Source organism: Crocuta crocuta, unplaced genomic scaffold, assembly GCF_008692635.1.
Source record: "Crocuta crocuta isolate KB4526 unplaced genomic scaffold, BGI_CrCroc_1.0 scaffold51, whole genome shotgun sequence".
NCBI classification, from domain to species: domain Eukaryota; kingdom Metazoa; phylum Chordata; class Mammalia; order Carnivora; family Hyaenidae; genus Crocuta; species Crocuta crocuta.
The window spans coordinates 3,254,351-3,271,424 of record NW_027527624.1 but is presented as its reverse complement, the minus strand read 5'-3'; the positions used below and the strand labels follow the sequence as shown (position 1 = coordinate 3,271,424).

The 17,074-nt window shown below is 40.2% G+C and overlaps 1 protein-coding gene across 1 annotated transcript in view; it reads right to left on the bottom strand.

Annotated features, from left to right (window-relative positions):
• Positions 1-3,719: 3,719 nt before the first annotated feature.
• Positions 3,720-17,074, bottom strand: part of MARCHF11 (membrane associated ring-CH-type finger 11) — a 125,380-nt gene continuing 112,025 nt past the window's right edge. The window contains exon 7 of the mRNA XM_077771982.1: positions 3,720-4,130. Coding sequence (XP_077628108.1) covers positions 3,808-4,130 — 323 coding nt within the window. The 3' untranslated portion in view covers positions 3,720-3,807. The remainder of the gene's footprint in view (positions 4,131-17,074) is intronic.

Genomic DNA, 17,074 nt, shown 5'->3' with positions numbered 1-17,074 from the left:
ATGGGATTGAACTAATTGCCTCAAGTATCTTCTTAAGGCTTTAAACCAATTATTTCTTCATATATTGGCTATCAAATTATTTATATTATATCATGTAGGCAAACACGTTTTGAAAATAAAAGACCAAATTTTGCCACTGAAGTCTCATAAATGATGAGCTTGGAAAGAAAAATTTTAAATATCCGTTATTTGTAACCTACTGTCATTAAAATTTGTGAATAAAAAAAGCAAGCTACAAGGGAAAATATGGACAAATTATGACCTTTGTGTAAAATGACACATCAGTTATTAGATGATCACTGATCTAACTCTGGATTGGCAAAGTCAAATTTTGCTGTTTCACTCCATAGATAAGGGAGGATTGATTAGCACATCATCAAAAATAATAGACTATGTTCATAGTGTGGGAAGAAAAAACAAACAAAAAGGAAAAAGAATAGCGAAAGTTCCAGAGCAAAAGAGAAAGAATAGAGAGAGCTTGCTTTATTTTGGCATCTATTTAGTTAGTGAGACATATGGAATAAAAAAATTAATCATGTTTAAGAAAAATAAGGTGATAATCTTCAATCTGGGAAGTGTTTGGGAGTATTTTCAATGACAGAGATACTATCTTCTACTTCGCAAGATCTATGACGTGCTTTCTTCTTCAGAATTATGGGTTTTGCTGTCTTCCGGGAGAGGGGAAGAAAGCCCGTTCACTGTCCCCAATATTTCTACAGCACTATCTAACTTATAGCAGTAGCACCTGTCTGTGATTGTTGCCTACTATTTCATTTTGTAGGATTTCTCCAAACTCTTTTGTGGGTATGACCACAGTCCATTATATTTTAGCCTTACCTTGAGAACAGAGAGTGTTGCCCATAGGAATTGGGTTAGAGGGGGATGAATATCCCCCAGAAATGACCTTGTCAACTCTTACCCCCTGCAGCTTTAAAACGATCTTCTCATGGTTGCCTGTGGAGTTCAGACCCCACTACCTAGTCAACCCCAAGGAGATGGATCATGTCTTCACAGGTATCTTCTGCCCCCCAGTGAGAAACCTCTCACCATTACTGAAACATGCCTTTCTTTTGCCCCCAAGGAGTCGTTCTCAGTTAGAATTGCTTCTGCATTTGTCTGACTGGCAAACTTCTGCTCACACTTCAACACCCAAGTAACGTCAACTCCCCAGTGACCCCTTCCCCAGCCACCCCAGGGAAATCTGACCGCTCCTCTGATCTGCCACCTTCATTTGCTCCCCTGTATCCTGTCACATATGAAGCGGTGTACCGTGTCCCCACAGCCTCCCTGCAAACCTGGGTCATTCTGTGGCGCACCGCGAAAGTATCTGGCACACAGGAGGTAGTCTCTAAGTGTCGTTCAAATTAGTGGTTGAAAAGAGACAAATTGCATACAGGTCTAAGTTTTATAATATTGGGAAAGATTTGAAAAATAATGAAAGCATTTCCAACTTATTTCCTTACATTAATGCTTTTGATATTTAAGGGAGCCCAGGTTTGAATTACAGCACTCGCAATTGAAAGTTAATTGTTTATATTATAACTCATATTGCATATTAAAATTTTAATGATTGCTAAGCAGCAAATTCAATTCCTTAAATGCATGCCGCCTCCCCACCTGGAGTGCTTCTTCTGAGTTTTTATGCAATCATTTCATAGAGGGTACATTTTGTTGAGTGGAAATTCTGCCAGATCCTTATTTCAACCTAGACTCAGGTTATATGTGGGTGTGTGACTGTGTGTGGATGTGTTAAGAGGTGTGAAGTTGATGAGCGGAAACAGTGGTGTAGATGAAATGTACATCCAAAGGGCAAGATGCTGGAAAACAGGGAAGCCTAGGAATGCATATTCCTTCCAGGTCGACAAGCTCACTCTGCACCCTCTTGGCAACTCCACCTCACGCACCCCACACTGAGAGGCGTTTCCTATCCATTACTCCTTTTTGTTTCGAGTGAGTTGACATGAATACAAAGATGTGCACCAATTAGAAGGACAGACTTGCTAAATATGGAGCAGTGATAATCTAATCTGTGTCTGTCTCTGTATCCAGTATTTTTAATGCGATGCTCTGAACAGTTCCCACAATTATTCTCCACTAAACGTGTTGTTGATGACTCCTCGTCATGACTAAACTGTCCTGGACAAACATCAACACCTGTGGGTTGTTTCTTTGACAGCAGATAGGCATTCCTGGTGTCTCTATTAATTAATCTGCTTTCTGTCCCAGGTGGCAAGATTCTGGGAGCCCTGAACCAGATTCATAGCACTGACCGCTACCTCTTATGTCTACCCACGACTGTGCCCGTGTAATACCAGAATAGAACATAGAGAATGAAAATATTTAACACTCTCACTTCCTACAACTGCTCCATAACAGCTGTTGAGTTTTTTCTTTTGTAATTTCCTGATTCCTTGCTCCCATTTTTGCAAATTATTACATCTTTAACTCATTTGTGACAGTTTGTATGTAAACTGGGAAAATACTACTTCAAGTATTGGTGGGATTTGCTATGTAGGAATCACAGTGCTACCTTTAAACACTAACTATTCTATTACGAATCATCCAAAGGTCATTTTTAGAAAATAGAATGAAAAGCACTTTATCTCCTATGCTTTAAAACCTACTCATCAATTACTTCAAATGACTTACATGTTCAACTCATGTTCCAAAGGAAAGCATGGCTGCCTGCCTCTTCATTTACTCTGTCACTGCTCATTAAAATGTGCCATTTCCCTCTATTAGGAGGGTTAAAAGGTGGAAAATCTCCAGGTGCCACTAGTTAGCAAACTGTTCCTGGGGAGCCAATAGCCTCATTTTTCTTTTCCTCTTTTCACTTAAAAAATACTTATCTGGTGAAAGAAAACACTTCTCGGTGCTGGTGAATATATTTCCCAGGACTTCATTAAACCAAGTAATAGGATCAGTGTTTAAATGATTAAGTAGGTATATAAGCTTTTACACAAAGAAAATGTAATTAAGATAGTGCTCACAGACATCAAGACACTAATAATTAACCCAAATGACTGCCGTAGGTCCATAAGAGGGTTATGCAAATGTGAGGCAGTGTTATTATTCCTTCACGAGCAATGATGTGACGTTTTGGTGAACTTTTAGGGTTATACGTATACAGAATGCCCTGCCTACTTGTATGTGATACATACGTTATACTTCCCGGAGGAGAACTATTTTTTCCCACTCATCTTTAACTGTTTATGAGCTCTCTGTACTGTTGCACAAGCTAGAAAACAAGCCAACGTTCCTAGAGCTTGCATTCCTGGTGACAGATTATTTCATCCCAGCAAAAAAGCCCCGCTTACATCTGTCACTCAGCGGGAGGCATGCAGAGGACCCGTCAGCAGCATCGCGAAGCACCTGGACGCTGCGAACCCATTCGCATCTTGGCATCTGCCCGCAGAGTTCTAGGCCCTTCCCCGTTCATTGCATGCCTGAAAAACTACACACGGAGCAAAATGTTTGATAAAAAATATATTTAAAACAACCAAGAAAAAATAGTCTCAGCCTTCAGGATAACTTCCATCATTCTTTGAACCAAGTAGAGTTAAATTATACGTATCATGATTTCGAGTACCAACTTATAAAAGATGTGAGAAATCAGAAAACAAAGAAACCAGAGAACTCTTTTTTTTTTCAGAAAAATGTATTTGCAATTCAAATGTTCATATAAAAAGCATAAATTTTAAAAAGTTCATAGATGTGTGTTTTTAGAAGTGCTATGGTTTCACCATTCATTGCAATTACATTCCAAGATGTGCAGGGTGGCTTCCACCATGCTGTCTTACACTTCTGTCACACAGAAGTCACTCTCATCACAACCTCCCCTGAGCTGTTATCTTCGGACAGATCTTCATGGGGCCTCATCCGGTTGAACAGATGGAGTAACACGTAGCCACACTGAAACCTGGGGGAGGTTAACTGCGTTGGGTGGACCAAATTCCTGTTCCGTAGGGCCGTCAGTGGCAACCATAAAGTCCTGCTTGTGGAAGACTCTCCCCGGCTACTTTCTTCAATGTCTGTGGCTTTATCATAATTTAATACATCCCAGTGTAAGTTAACAGCCCGCCAGCGCTTAAACACTCTGTAAACTGCAGCTCCTTCATGGACAATGAGACCTAAAAATGGAAGGGGGAAAAAAAAGGCTGGTCATCATCAAAAGTCAGGAATATTGTTTTATATACAAGTAAGGAATTAAACAGTCAATTCTCTGTTACTCATTGCCATAAAAAACATGGTATCTTGACTACTGAAATGTCACAGCTAATGGCAAGCTGCTATCCATATGACACGGGAATAATCACTATCCAAAGAATAAGAACACCCTAACATGAACAGAGTAAAGTTATCACAAGTATAGTTAACTTGCTCCATCTTGGCTCAGAACACACCTTGGGCACTTATGTTGCCTTAAGAGAACCATTAGGTTTATTGATTCATTCATCATATATTTGAGTACCTGCTAAGGACCAAATAATGTGTTGGGGGCTTGGTTTCAACTGACAACTTAATTTGGGAAAGGCACAGAGCCACTGCCATCTTCCCAGTTCCTAAAACAATGTCTGACACAGAGAAGGTATGATAAAACTTTTTCTTCTTTTCACCCTCTTCTTCAACAAAAATGTATTAGGGACGTAGTTGAGAGTTTTGTGTATATTATCTCATCCAGTGTTCACCATGGCCTTATGAAATGAGTATGAGCATGTGCCCCATTTTGCAAACAAGGAATGAGCTCAAGAACAGACAACTAGTAGCAGTGGAGCTGGGATTCAAACCCAGGCAAGCTGGCTCCAGAGACCTTACTCTTTACTGATATGCAGTAAATTGGATGGTTACACATTTCTGAGACACTCTCAGGAAAACAAACAAGGTAATACAAGAACCTCAGGAAGCATAAACTTGCAGTCTGTAAATTGGATATGGCGCCCTGATATATGGCTCCCACTCTACCATCCAGTCCACCACACGCTGCATTCTTCATACATTCGCATTTTAGTATGTGGTCCAAAAGCTTTTGAATTGGTGACCCCTCACAAAAAGAAATTCCCTGAGGGAAGTTCCCTCAGATTGAGAAATGAGAAAGAGCTCTTTCCCTTCAGGAGCATGAAATTCCATTGAAAGTTAGTAGAGAGATGAATGAAGAGTCTGTTTTTAAATGGAATATGGCATTTAAGTACAGCGCGTCTGTTGACCACAAGCACTGTTTAATGACAAATTGGAAAGTGAGCAGGTCCTACCTTCCAGGATTTAGAACTTGAGTACATGACTTAGAGAAACTCTCAGAAATGTGAATAAGGAAGCATGTTCAAACTTGTTTATTACATAATTGCTTTCATTTGAGGGGGAGAAAATAGCAAACAATCTCAAAGTACGTGCAGAGAAGAATGGATAAATCACATTGTGTGGATCCAGCGGACCACAGCAACGCAACTGAAGGGAACAAAGTCAGTAATGTGGATAAATCTTAAAAGAGAGGAACTCTCAAAGCCATGTGAAAAAAAACATGAAAATTTCAGAAAGAAATTATTAGGGTACAGAAATACTACCCATTTTTACAGATTCAGATATATAGGTAAAAAGTATAAAAACGTGTAAAAAATAATCATGAAATTCATGACAGTGGAAATGAAAGAAAAGAAATGAGATCCAGGACAGGCTTCAAATAGGCCTTTGACTGTATCTCTAAGGTCACTTTTTAAAAAAGTTTATTTACTTATTTTGAGAGAGCAGGGAGAAAGAGGGCTTGAGTGGGGGAGGGGCAGAGAGAGAGGGAGACAGAGAATCCCAAGCAAGCTCTGTTTTGTTAGCAAGCCCAGTGCAGGGCTCGAGCTCACAACCGTGAGATCATGACCTGAGCTGAAGTCGAGAGTCGGATGTTCAACCAACTGACACCAGGCGCACCTCTAAGATCACATTTTTAAAGCTAGGTGGTGAAGATGTTCAACATACTCTGTATACTTTTTTGTGCCTGAATAATTCATACTTTCACAAATTAAAGAGAATCTATTAGGAAAATTTATCTAAGATGTATTGAGGCACAGACAACCGAAGTAGGGAGATTACCACATTGCATGTGAGGAGCAGAGTGGACACAGAAAGGGACAGTAATGCATTTGTCAAAGAAAAACAATGATAGAAATAGTAAAGCTAGAGGAATGGGTGATTGAAAGGATGATAGTAATCTTTCCAAAAGTACAAACAGTAAGAGTTGTGAACATGGTTTTGTTGAGGTGATTGTTTCATTTTCTTTTGTTGCCTAAAACAACGGCAGGTAGGCGATGGAGATACCCAATTTTTTAAATATCACAACTAGCTAATATCAGAATTTAAGTTTTACATCACTCCTTTACCAGGATATAAACTTCTGACACACGTGACTTAAGAGAATTCCAAGGATGATTTAAGAGGTTTCCAAAGGCCACTTAAAACATGCATGTTGTTTAATCAATAAAAATAAATAAACAATAATTGTGTAATACCACCAAAATAATGAGATGGAATGTAAGCTTCTGTTTTTAATATTTTTTAGTGTTTTATTATTTATTTTTGAAAGAGAGAGGCAGAGCATGAATGGGGGAGGGACAGAGAGAGAGGGAGACACAGGATCCAAAGTAGGCTCCAGGCTCTGAGCTGTCAGCACAGAGCCTGACATGGGGTTCGAACTCACAAACTGCAAGATCATGACCTGAGCTCAAGTTGGACGCTTAACTGACGGAGCCACCCAGGCGCTCCTAAACTTCTGTTAATCAGAGCAACTGCAAATAATTGTTTTGATCAATTCCATTTTTCTAAGGAAAACTTGACATAACTGATCAGATATTCTGGGGAAACAGCCAGAATGAGAAGTAAAGACTACCAGATAGTAATTGATGATTCTATTATTAGCCTTCTGACATTTCTGTGGGCAATGATTTAACTTTGCTGGTTCTATTTTTCCTCATTAAAACACAATTGCAGTACCTAATCTATACATTCAGCAAGATAGTATGAAGACAAATTGAAATTCATCAATTATAATGCACTCAAATTTCCTCAAGATGGTGGCTCTATAAACACAAGACATTATTATTAATTAAAAAGTCAATAGTGAATTTATGTGATGAGAAACATTCATTCACACTAATCACAAAGCCATTGCAGCTTGCAACAGGTTCATTCTGGAGAAGTATAGCAATGCGGGATAGCTTCACCCCCAGGAAGCCACTCTTTTCACAGGATCTTGTTCTTTTTTTTTATTGATTTCCTTTGAAAAGCCAGAAATCAGATCATTTACTAGAGCTTAAAGTCACTTTCTGGGAATACAATCCTTGTAGCCCTTTTCTAAATACGTAAATCTACCCAATGTGCAGAAATAAATCCCACAGGTCTTTATAATACATTCTAAATTTAGAGAGAGAGCTACTTGAAGTTTTCATGAAACCACAGTCCTCTTGAATTTCCAGCTCCATGTACTGCTTCTTAATTGCATTTCAAGTTATGAATGATGCTTAGATTTTGTTTTATTTCCCATGAGTGCGAGGAATTATTCCTTGCCCTTTACAAGCTTAAATTTTCCTGAAATAAGAGGAAGGCTATCCCACCCCTGAGGTCCTCTCTAATGTGCATCTTTCCCTTTCTTCCTTAAATCTTCTAGAGTTGTAGCAAATGCCTTTTGTACTCAAGGTAATGACAACATATGGTACTATGATCATCAAAATCCAAGAGTAAAGATTCATTCAACTCTAGTCCATATGTTGAAAATCCAACAATTTATGCTGCCATGCTTTCTTACTGATGATCTTGTCTCCTCTTGTTTCACAACTGAGAAATCCACTTCCCCCAGTGCCTTCACTCTCTGAGTAATGCCTTAAGTTAAGCCTTAAGATGAATTTGTCATCTTGACATTTAAGGTCATATAAGAACAGGCTTAGATTTATTTTTTTCATCTGAGTCACTAGACCTGAAAGGAAAAGCAATGATAATTTCTATAAAATGTAAATATTAAATATTTTAGGATACCTGCTACATTCTTAATAGCATGGATATCAACAAGGGGTGAGTCATGAGAATTTGGGGGTTTGAGAGTTCAGAAAGTTTTGGGTGTGTGTGTTGGTTGTTTTTTCGTTTGTTCGTTTTAGATCACTTTCCTGCCAGTAACATTTAATTCAAGCATCAACAAAAATCAAGGATTTTTGTTAGGGAATAATATCTTATAAAAGAGAAAGTTTAAATGTTTCTAGTTTCACTGAAATAAAAGCAGAGTGTTGCTGTGTAGGTAAAATATATCCCAAATTTGTACATGGTGTGTTGGTTGAATTTTCTCTCTGGTAGTAGAAAATGAATTAATTGCCCAAATAAATGATGGGGAAAACCATCAAGGTGCCATGTTTACATGCTCGCATGCACAAGCATGTACACACACATGCACACACACCACATGTCCATGTTTATTGCAACACAAACGATGTGTTAAAATTAAGAGACTTGCAAGAATTATAACCAAATACAAACAAATTTTGATATTAACAATCAAACTACTGATCAAATCATTTCATTTTTTTGTGTTACCAATCTCTGCTCTTGTTCAAATAGGTTTGGCTGATTTTCAAAACTTAAATCTTCATCAAGGATCTATTTTTTGCCAAGCACTGTGGTAAGAGCTTTATGTGCATGATTTTCATTTAGTTTTGACAGCAGCTCTACAAATAGACACTATGATTGAACAATTCCATGGTTGAGGAAAATGAGACTTAAATTTAATAACTGTCCAAGATCATGAAGATATAAGAATAAGAGCAGAGATTGGAGATCAAATTTATCTACATATAAACCTTGCGTACATTAGTCCTATCCATGCTAAATTTCCAACGTCAGCCAGTCTCTCCTAGTCATAGAATGAAGATCAACTAAAAGAACCCTTACTATGGACTGAATGTATCTCTCCAAAATTCATACCTTGAAACTCTAACCCCTAATGTGATGGTATGTGGAGGTGGAGCCTTTAGGAGGTAATTAGGGCTATTTTTAGTCATGAGGGTGAGGCTCTCATGATTGTATTGATGAGACACCTTATATAATCTGGAAGAGACACCAAGGAAAGGCCATGTGAGAACATATGAGAAAGACAACCATCTACAAAGCACAATGAGAGACCTAACCAGACACTGAATATGCTAGCACCTTGACCTTGGAGCTCCTGGCCTCCAAAACTGTAAGAAATAAATGTATTGTGGTATTTTGCTATAGAGACTTGAAGAGACAAAGCCAGACCTTGTAGACCTACACCACCCTCATTTAAAATATGAGTAAATTAAGTCCTGGAGACTGTCATTTGGGCAAAGTTTCACAATTAACTGCCATTTTTAATATCCTGTGGGTCACTGACAACTGTTATAACTCCAAGAGGGCCAGTGAAACAGATCCTTCCTCTCTTCCCACCTGCAGGAAGAAAGTGTTTAAAGACAACACTGTAAGTGGTGAGAGCTTCATCTGGGAAGCTGCCTCCACCCTGAGCTGTCCCAAGAAGTGCAAGGTCCTGATGAAACCACAAAGGAACACAGACGAAAGCCCTGTGTACTGTTCAATCAAAACAACCTTTGTGGGAGCTAACCAACATGCAATGCACAGCAGATATTTTGTCAGAAAACTCTCTTGATGGTGAAAATGTCCATGATTTTTAGATTAAACTTCACCAATGTCCATTGCCAAGATCTCTTTCTCTCTATCTCCCTCTTTTTCTCTCTGCTCATCTCCCTCAGTGAAATTTATATATACTCTATAAAATATAACCTATGTCATTCTGAGAAGTCAGGATGCAACAGAAGAAGAATGGGAACTTTGGGTCCCATTTAATCCCACTTAAGTACAGTTTAGAACCAGTTTCAGAAAATGGACACATTAAAAAAATTTTTTTTAATGTTTGTTTTTGAGAGACAGAGACAGAGACAGAGGGTGAGCAGAGAGAGAGAGAGATACACACAGAATCCAAAGCAGCTCGAGGCTCTGAGCTGTTAGCACAGAGCCTGACATGGGCTCGAATTCACAGACTGAGATCATCACCTGAGCTGAAGTCGGACGTTTAGCCAACTGCGCCACCCAGCTGCCCCAAAATGGATCCATTTTTGACTCCTTAATTTCCACTACTTGAGGACCAGAGCATTGTTGTATAAGAAGGATCAACTGTGGTGCAAGATATCCTTGGTTGCATAATTTTTGCTGGGGTATCATAAAATGCATTACTCTTCCTGGCGTACTTTTCCCAACCTATCCCAAACTTAAATGCTCAACAGTTATGGAAACGTAGATGTGAGTGTAGAAGTCAACATTTAAACCATTCTCCCATTGTGAAATCTTGTTAATATGAATCTTGGAGAAATAAACGTGAGTGATGACTTCTTTGCATACTGAATACTTTTTGTTGAACTGAACTGTATGTGGAGCTTAAAGAAAAAAATGCAAAAATATGAAACTTACAGAGATGGAAATGGAAAGACAATACATATATCCTCACTGAAGTCACCAGACTCACACAACAAAGCCATCAGAAATTGGTGTCTTAAAAGCCAATTGGGAACTACAACGTCTTGATTATATATGGGGATTTTTGTGAAAATGTATTTCCAGTGTTGCCCACATCAGAACAAATAATGTAAAGAAATATCCCACATAAAATTCACTTACATCTATAAAAAATGAGTTAATTTTTCTATTGTTGAATATAAATGATATATACATACATATATATTCACAGAACCAAGTTGAGAATGGCAAGCTAATCATGAAATCATAAAGTTCAGGAGCTCAAACACTCAAACTATTGGTAATAATATTGTCTGTGTAAGAAATGTAATAAGAATAAGAATTATTCACAAGTGTGAAAACCCTTGCAAGTAGAGGCTGGCTAATTCCCAAATGCCATTGATCTGACCCATCCCAGCCCCAAAGCAGAGTATGTAACAGTACACATAAAGAAATGATTATTCAATAGTGAAGACACTAAGTGACTGCTTCTCTGATACCACACAAAAGGAAATTCACAGCGTCTGTCCTATGCTCCAGCTACTCTCTGTGTCTTCCTGTCTGCTCAAGGAAACCTGCAGTCCTCAGCCTGCATGCAGAAAGCACAGTGGTGCCAGATCGTCAGTGGCTGCTTGATCATCATCAACGTTGATGACATCACTGGCCAGAGGCAGAACAAGATGGCAAAGCCAAATTTTAATAAGGAGCATACTAGTGTCCTAGCTGGTGGGGAGTGAAGCCTACTCTTCTGAAAGGTCCTGACATAGGTTGAATTTGCTTCCTGACCACATCTATTTCAGCTAATGACCATCCGGAGTCAATTAGGCTAAAGCCTTGGAATCACCTAGACTCCTCTATGCACTAAATTCGCTAATTCTATCTTCTTAGCAAATCCGAGATAAGCCCATAAAACAGAATTCTCCAGAACGATCATGCTCCTACATTTTCACAACGAACTATTATTAAACTTGCTTCAAGATCCATTTTCTCTCATAATTTCTTCTCTGAACCACTCGGGATTAATCCTTCCCTCCTATCTTCTGCCACTCCACATAGGAAATACCTGCCCTGTTTTACTTATTACCTGTAATGGAATAATTTGTTTATATGCCTGTGACCTCAATCAGCTGTGTGCTCCCTGAGAACAGAGACCTTATTCCTACTTCAGTGCTTGAAACAAAGTAGAAACTCAATAAATCTTTGCGAAATGAGAGGGGATGAGAAAGAGGAGAGTAGGCATCCTCGAATGTAAAGGCAAACAAGAGTCAAGTTAAGTCTAGTCATGAAGTAAAATGTTGTTCTTTAAAATGGTAGGGTAATGGGGTGCCTGACTGGTTCAGTCGGTTAAGTGTCCAACTCTTGGTTTGGGCTCAGATCATAATCTCAGGGTTTCATGAATTCAAGCCCTGAGTAAGGCTCTGAGCTGACAGTATGGAGCCTGCTTGGGATTCTCTCTCTCTCCCGCCTCTCCCCCACTCTGTGTGCTGTCTCTGTCTCTCTCAAAATAAATAAATAAACTTAAAAATGAAATAAAATAAAATAGTAGAGTAATATCTTAAGATACCAAACTAAGACTAAAGATGAGAAGGGTTTAGGAATTGGGGCCCATGTTCCATACCTACGTGAGCATATGTATAGGTACACACACACACACACACACACACACACACACACAGACTGGCAGCGGGTAGAAGAGCTAAAATTCTTTACTTGGACTCATTTTAAGTCCGTGTAAATTGTAGACAACTCTCATGAGGTCTCATTGGCCTGGTCATCAACTGTCTGCCTGCATCAAACAATCATGAACCCAGTTGGTCACACAAATATCCACTGATATGGATTTTTCTCTGCTATTTCCAGGTAAACAGGGAGAATAAAAGTGATGCTGTCCATTCAGCTGACCACTTGCTGTTCTAAGAAGCCAATCTATCAATCAATGATTTTAATGATTTATTTTCTCCCTTAGTAAATAGCAAACTCCTGATCTTTCAATCTTTACTAGTCCTGCCTCTCAAATCTAACTTTGGCATAGTCACAGAACATTCCTCGAAAGCTGCAAACTTTGTTACATGTTATAAAATACATGATATGTTAATTAAAAAAATTTAATGTTTGTTATTAATTTTTGAGAGAGATACAGAGTGGGAGTGGGGGGGGGGGCGGGCAGAGAGAGAGGGAGACACAGAATCCAAAGCAGGCTTCAGGCTCTGAGATGTCAGCACAGAGCCTGACGTGGGGCTCAAATTCATGAACTGTGAGATCATGACCTGAGCTGAAGTCAGATGCTTAACCGACTGAGTCAGCCACATGCCCCAATAAGTTAATTTTTAAAGGACTAAGAGAATTCACTGGAGGGAAGAATTGTTATATCATCTAAGCTTCTATCCAAAAGTGTTTGAGAAAAATATGGTTATTTCAATAAAAGAAGTAAAAGAATTAACCCAATGCCCTTATAAATGATAAAGATATCCTAAAGTCCTCCTATAACTGGGAGCATGGGTTAGAACTAGTTTAATTTCAGCTGAGCACAACTTCAGTCTGCCTTCAATTCATGAACAGACAAAACACCTTGTAGCAAAGGGGGAACGTCATATGTTATGAGATAAGCAGTGGATAAACATAGTCACTGAATTTCGAAATTAGAAAACCCTGGGTATGATTTAATTCAACCCCTTTGCTTTGTGGAATGAGGGCTCTGAGTCCCACAGAAGTGACCTGCTTTGCCCAAGTGTCCATGGTTAGTTAGTGCTGGAGCCCAGAATCAGAGCCAGACATTTGATGCCTGGTCTGCTTGCTCTGTAAGAGCTCAGACCTCAGGAGCCATCCTTGGCCAAAGCCAGTCCACACTGGTGCCTCTTTGGTCCAAGGGGTATCATATTATGAAGTAGGTAGAATCAAAATCCCTTTAATAACACCAGAGGCTGGGATGGTAAGTTCTCCTCTGCACACGACAGCATTGGGAAGGATTATAGTGACCTTCACAATTTATAAAAGCAACTCCACAAACCCCAGTGTGGTAGGGTTGTGTTAGAAAGTCCTATGAATGTCCATTTGCTGTGCTAAAGCTTTTTTTTTTTTTTTACCACATTCTAGTATATGGACTAAAAACAGTTCTGGGTGACTGTGTGGTTCAGTCCATTGAGCATCTGACTCTTGATTCCAGCTCTGGTCATGATTGCACAGTTGTGGGATTGAGCTCCGAGTTGGGTTCCACACTAAACATGGAGCCTGCTTGAGATTCTCTCCCCCCATCTCTTTTTTTCCTCTCTCTCTCAAAATAAAAAAAAAAAAAAGAAAAGAAAAATTTAAAAGCACAGTTCTTAGAAGGAGACTACTAATGGAGACGATTAGTTTTCCTGGTGGCAAATAGAAACAAACACAGCTAATTTTCCTCTTCTCCAATGGACAAACTGTCTACTGCAAACTCACAGAACACAATTTTATTAATCTCTAGAATAAAACATATATGTATTGGTCGTTCTATTTCACGGGGTGAGAATAATACTTAAAAAGATCTAAATCGAAATATCTAATTAAAACTCTATCTTTGCGACTTGTAATAGGCTATCTGATCTCTGTTGGCTTTGTTTTTCATTTCTCTTAAATCATACAGGCAGTGGGCAAAAATTCCAAACAGGAGCTACCACTTCACCATAATTGAACTTTCTAACCCTTTCATTTCATTCACACATCGGTAAGACTTTTTTAATTGAAAATCTTAATAGAATTTTTAACCTGAATATAAAAATGCTCAGACCTTAGCTTTCCTTAATATTCTATTCTGTGATCTTGCAACAAAATCCAAGGTTTAGAGGTGATTCTTTACATACGTAATTCTTATCGGGCAATTGTTTCACTCAGATCAGTCGAAAGAAAGGGATCGCTGTTGGTGTGCTGTATTAAATATTTCCCATTCTCTATTGTTTCTCTATATTCTGTACGGATCCATTAATTTAGAATAAATGAGTAAAGACTTCACAAAATAGCTATGTTACTTTGGATTTTTGAGACAATTTTTCTCCATTTCTGATCTAAATCAGCTCCCCCATACCTCAAAGAAATATTTATTCCTGTTGTTATGCCGTAGGTGTTTGAGACAACTGCAACTAATGTGGTTTCACTTCATGAATAAACAACACCATTTTGTAAATTAGCTATTCAAGCTCAGCATATAAGAGGGGAAATCTACTAAATAATAAATAGAATTAACTGAATCACATAAATATTTTTACACAGGCTCTGGAGAGCCTCTTCCCTTGGGTCCCTCTTCCAATCTGGATGACATTGGCAAAACTACTTAATGGTGCTTTAAGTTTTCTCATCTCTGAGATGACACTAGTAGCAGTACCTACACTAAGTGGAGCATTGTGGGGATTAAGAGTGAAATTTAGGGGCGCCTGGGTGGCTCAGTTGGTTAAGCCTCTAACTTCAGCTCAGGTCATGATCTCGGGGTTTGTGAGCTTGAGCCTCGTGTTGGGCTCTGTGCTGATAGCACAGAGCCTGGAGCTTGCTTTGGATTCTGTGCCTCCCTCACTCTCTCTGCCCCTCCCCTGCTCATGCTTTTTCTCTCAATCATAAATAAATGCTTAAAAATTTTTTTAAAAAGAGTGAAATTTGAGGAAAAGTGCTTAAAATAGTCCCTGGATTAGAAAACATAATCCTAGATGTTATTGGAGATAATGGTTTTTAAAACCTTATTTCTACCTATTTAGAAGCACCTGAAAATGCTTATGGGCTTCATTTCTATGCTCATCTCTGCGGTTCCTCATGACCCAAGTTTGTCTCCTGCTCCCTCTCAGCACACCCATGGTCCCCAGCCTTCCATGTTGTGCACAGAAGCATCATCTAGAAGAATTGTCATGTTCACATTCTCTTCAGTAAATAAAGTTCTTGGCTGCAAAACAGTCCTAAGTCAAGAGATCTCTTGGGTGTCAGTTCTGAAAAACACTCTCCAGGTTTTTAGGTGAAGGGGGCTGCCTCTTCGCATCCTGGTTCCCATTACCACACAATCTACTCTGATCTCTCCTCCCAGGAAAACTTCCCATTCCCAAGCCGAGGCGGCCCTGATACTGACCCTAATGCAGACTAGCCTAGGGACCCACTCAGATCTCGCTACTGTGGCCGCAGCCATGTGTGAGCCTCATTGTATTTAAATTCCCACAATCACTCTTCTGGAAAGCAGTAAAGTCACAGAAAAGAACGAGTAAAGTTCCACAAAACACAGGCATAACCACATGAGCCTATGGTGCAGCCACAAGAGATTTCCCCTCCTGGCCCCTCGGCATCTCTCAACCATCACAGATGATCTGTCCCTGGCTTCTGGCTCCCCTCAGCCCCCTCAACACACAGGACTTCAGGCCCATGTGGATGGCTTGACCGAATGTACTTGATTGACCCTTGTCCTCTGCTGCCCCTTCTTCACTCCAGCCTGGGGCCCTTCCCTTCCAGAAACCATTACAACTGCCAGCTTTGCAATTCTCCCACCCAGTGCGGACCAGCACTCTCCAGGGTTTCTTACCCANCCCACAAACCGTGAGATCATGACCTAAGCGAAAGTCGGACGCTTAACCGACTAAGCCACCCAGGCGCCCCTCTTACCCATTTTCTTAATCTCAGTGCAGCCTCCTCCACTTCCTGAAGACTTGCCAACCTACCACTTCTTTCCTTTGGTTCCTCCCCCAGCACCGAGAAAGCACACCCCNNCCCCCAGCAGAGAGAAAGCACACCCCACCTCGTACTCACTCTCCCAGCATGGGGGGAGGGGGTGGAGAGGGGGGCTGGGGTGGTGAAAGACAAGGTTGATGCTGCTGCTTTGCCTCTCTGCAACTCTCCATTACAAACCCCATTTAAACCCAGCCTCATAGTTCACCTCTCTGCACCTGCTCCTCATCCCTACTGGGTAAAAATACAGAGCCACATGGCTGCACAGACTGGGGGCACCCTTGCTCCAGCCTCTCGGGGGTGCTCCATCATGCCCAGAGGTCCTTTAATGCTCCAAAGCCCTTCGCAGCTGATCTTCATTTTTAAAGCCCCCCTCAGACCCTTCCCCAGGCTGTGTCTTCTCTGTCTCAGCAGATTGTCTCATGCCGCTCTGCCTGATTTTCATGTCTCTGTGCTGCTCACTTTGCCAAGATCACCTTCCCTTGCAGACTGTGGCTTCAAGTACCAGATACAAATCTCCAGCTCAAATTTCTATCCTGAGCTCCAGACCCCTATATCCAGCCACCTCCTGGCCAGATCCACTGGATTCCTCAGAAATTCTGCAAAAGGAAAATGTTCAAACAGAACTTATCATCTTTCTCTCCCATCTACCAGTCAGCATCTGTGAATCACATCTGATTGCCCCTCTCCCTTACCCCTGACCTCCACCCCTACCTCCATTGATTTGATCACTGTTATCTGGCAATTAACCTCTTTGAATTCTGGCAGCTGCCTATCAGCCCCACTGTAGGCCTAAGCCTTTGCCTGGATTATTATCTTCTTGCCCTTCCCAGCATGCCCTCCACACTCCCCTACTCGTTCATCATCCCCTGCGATCAGGGCTTTCTTCACCATCAAGCTGACC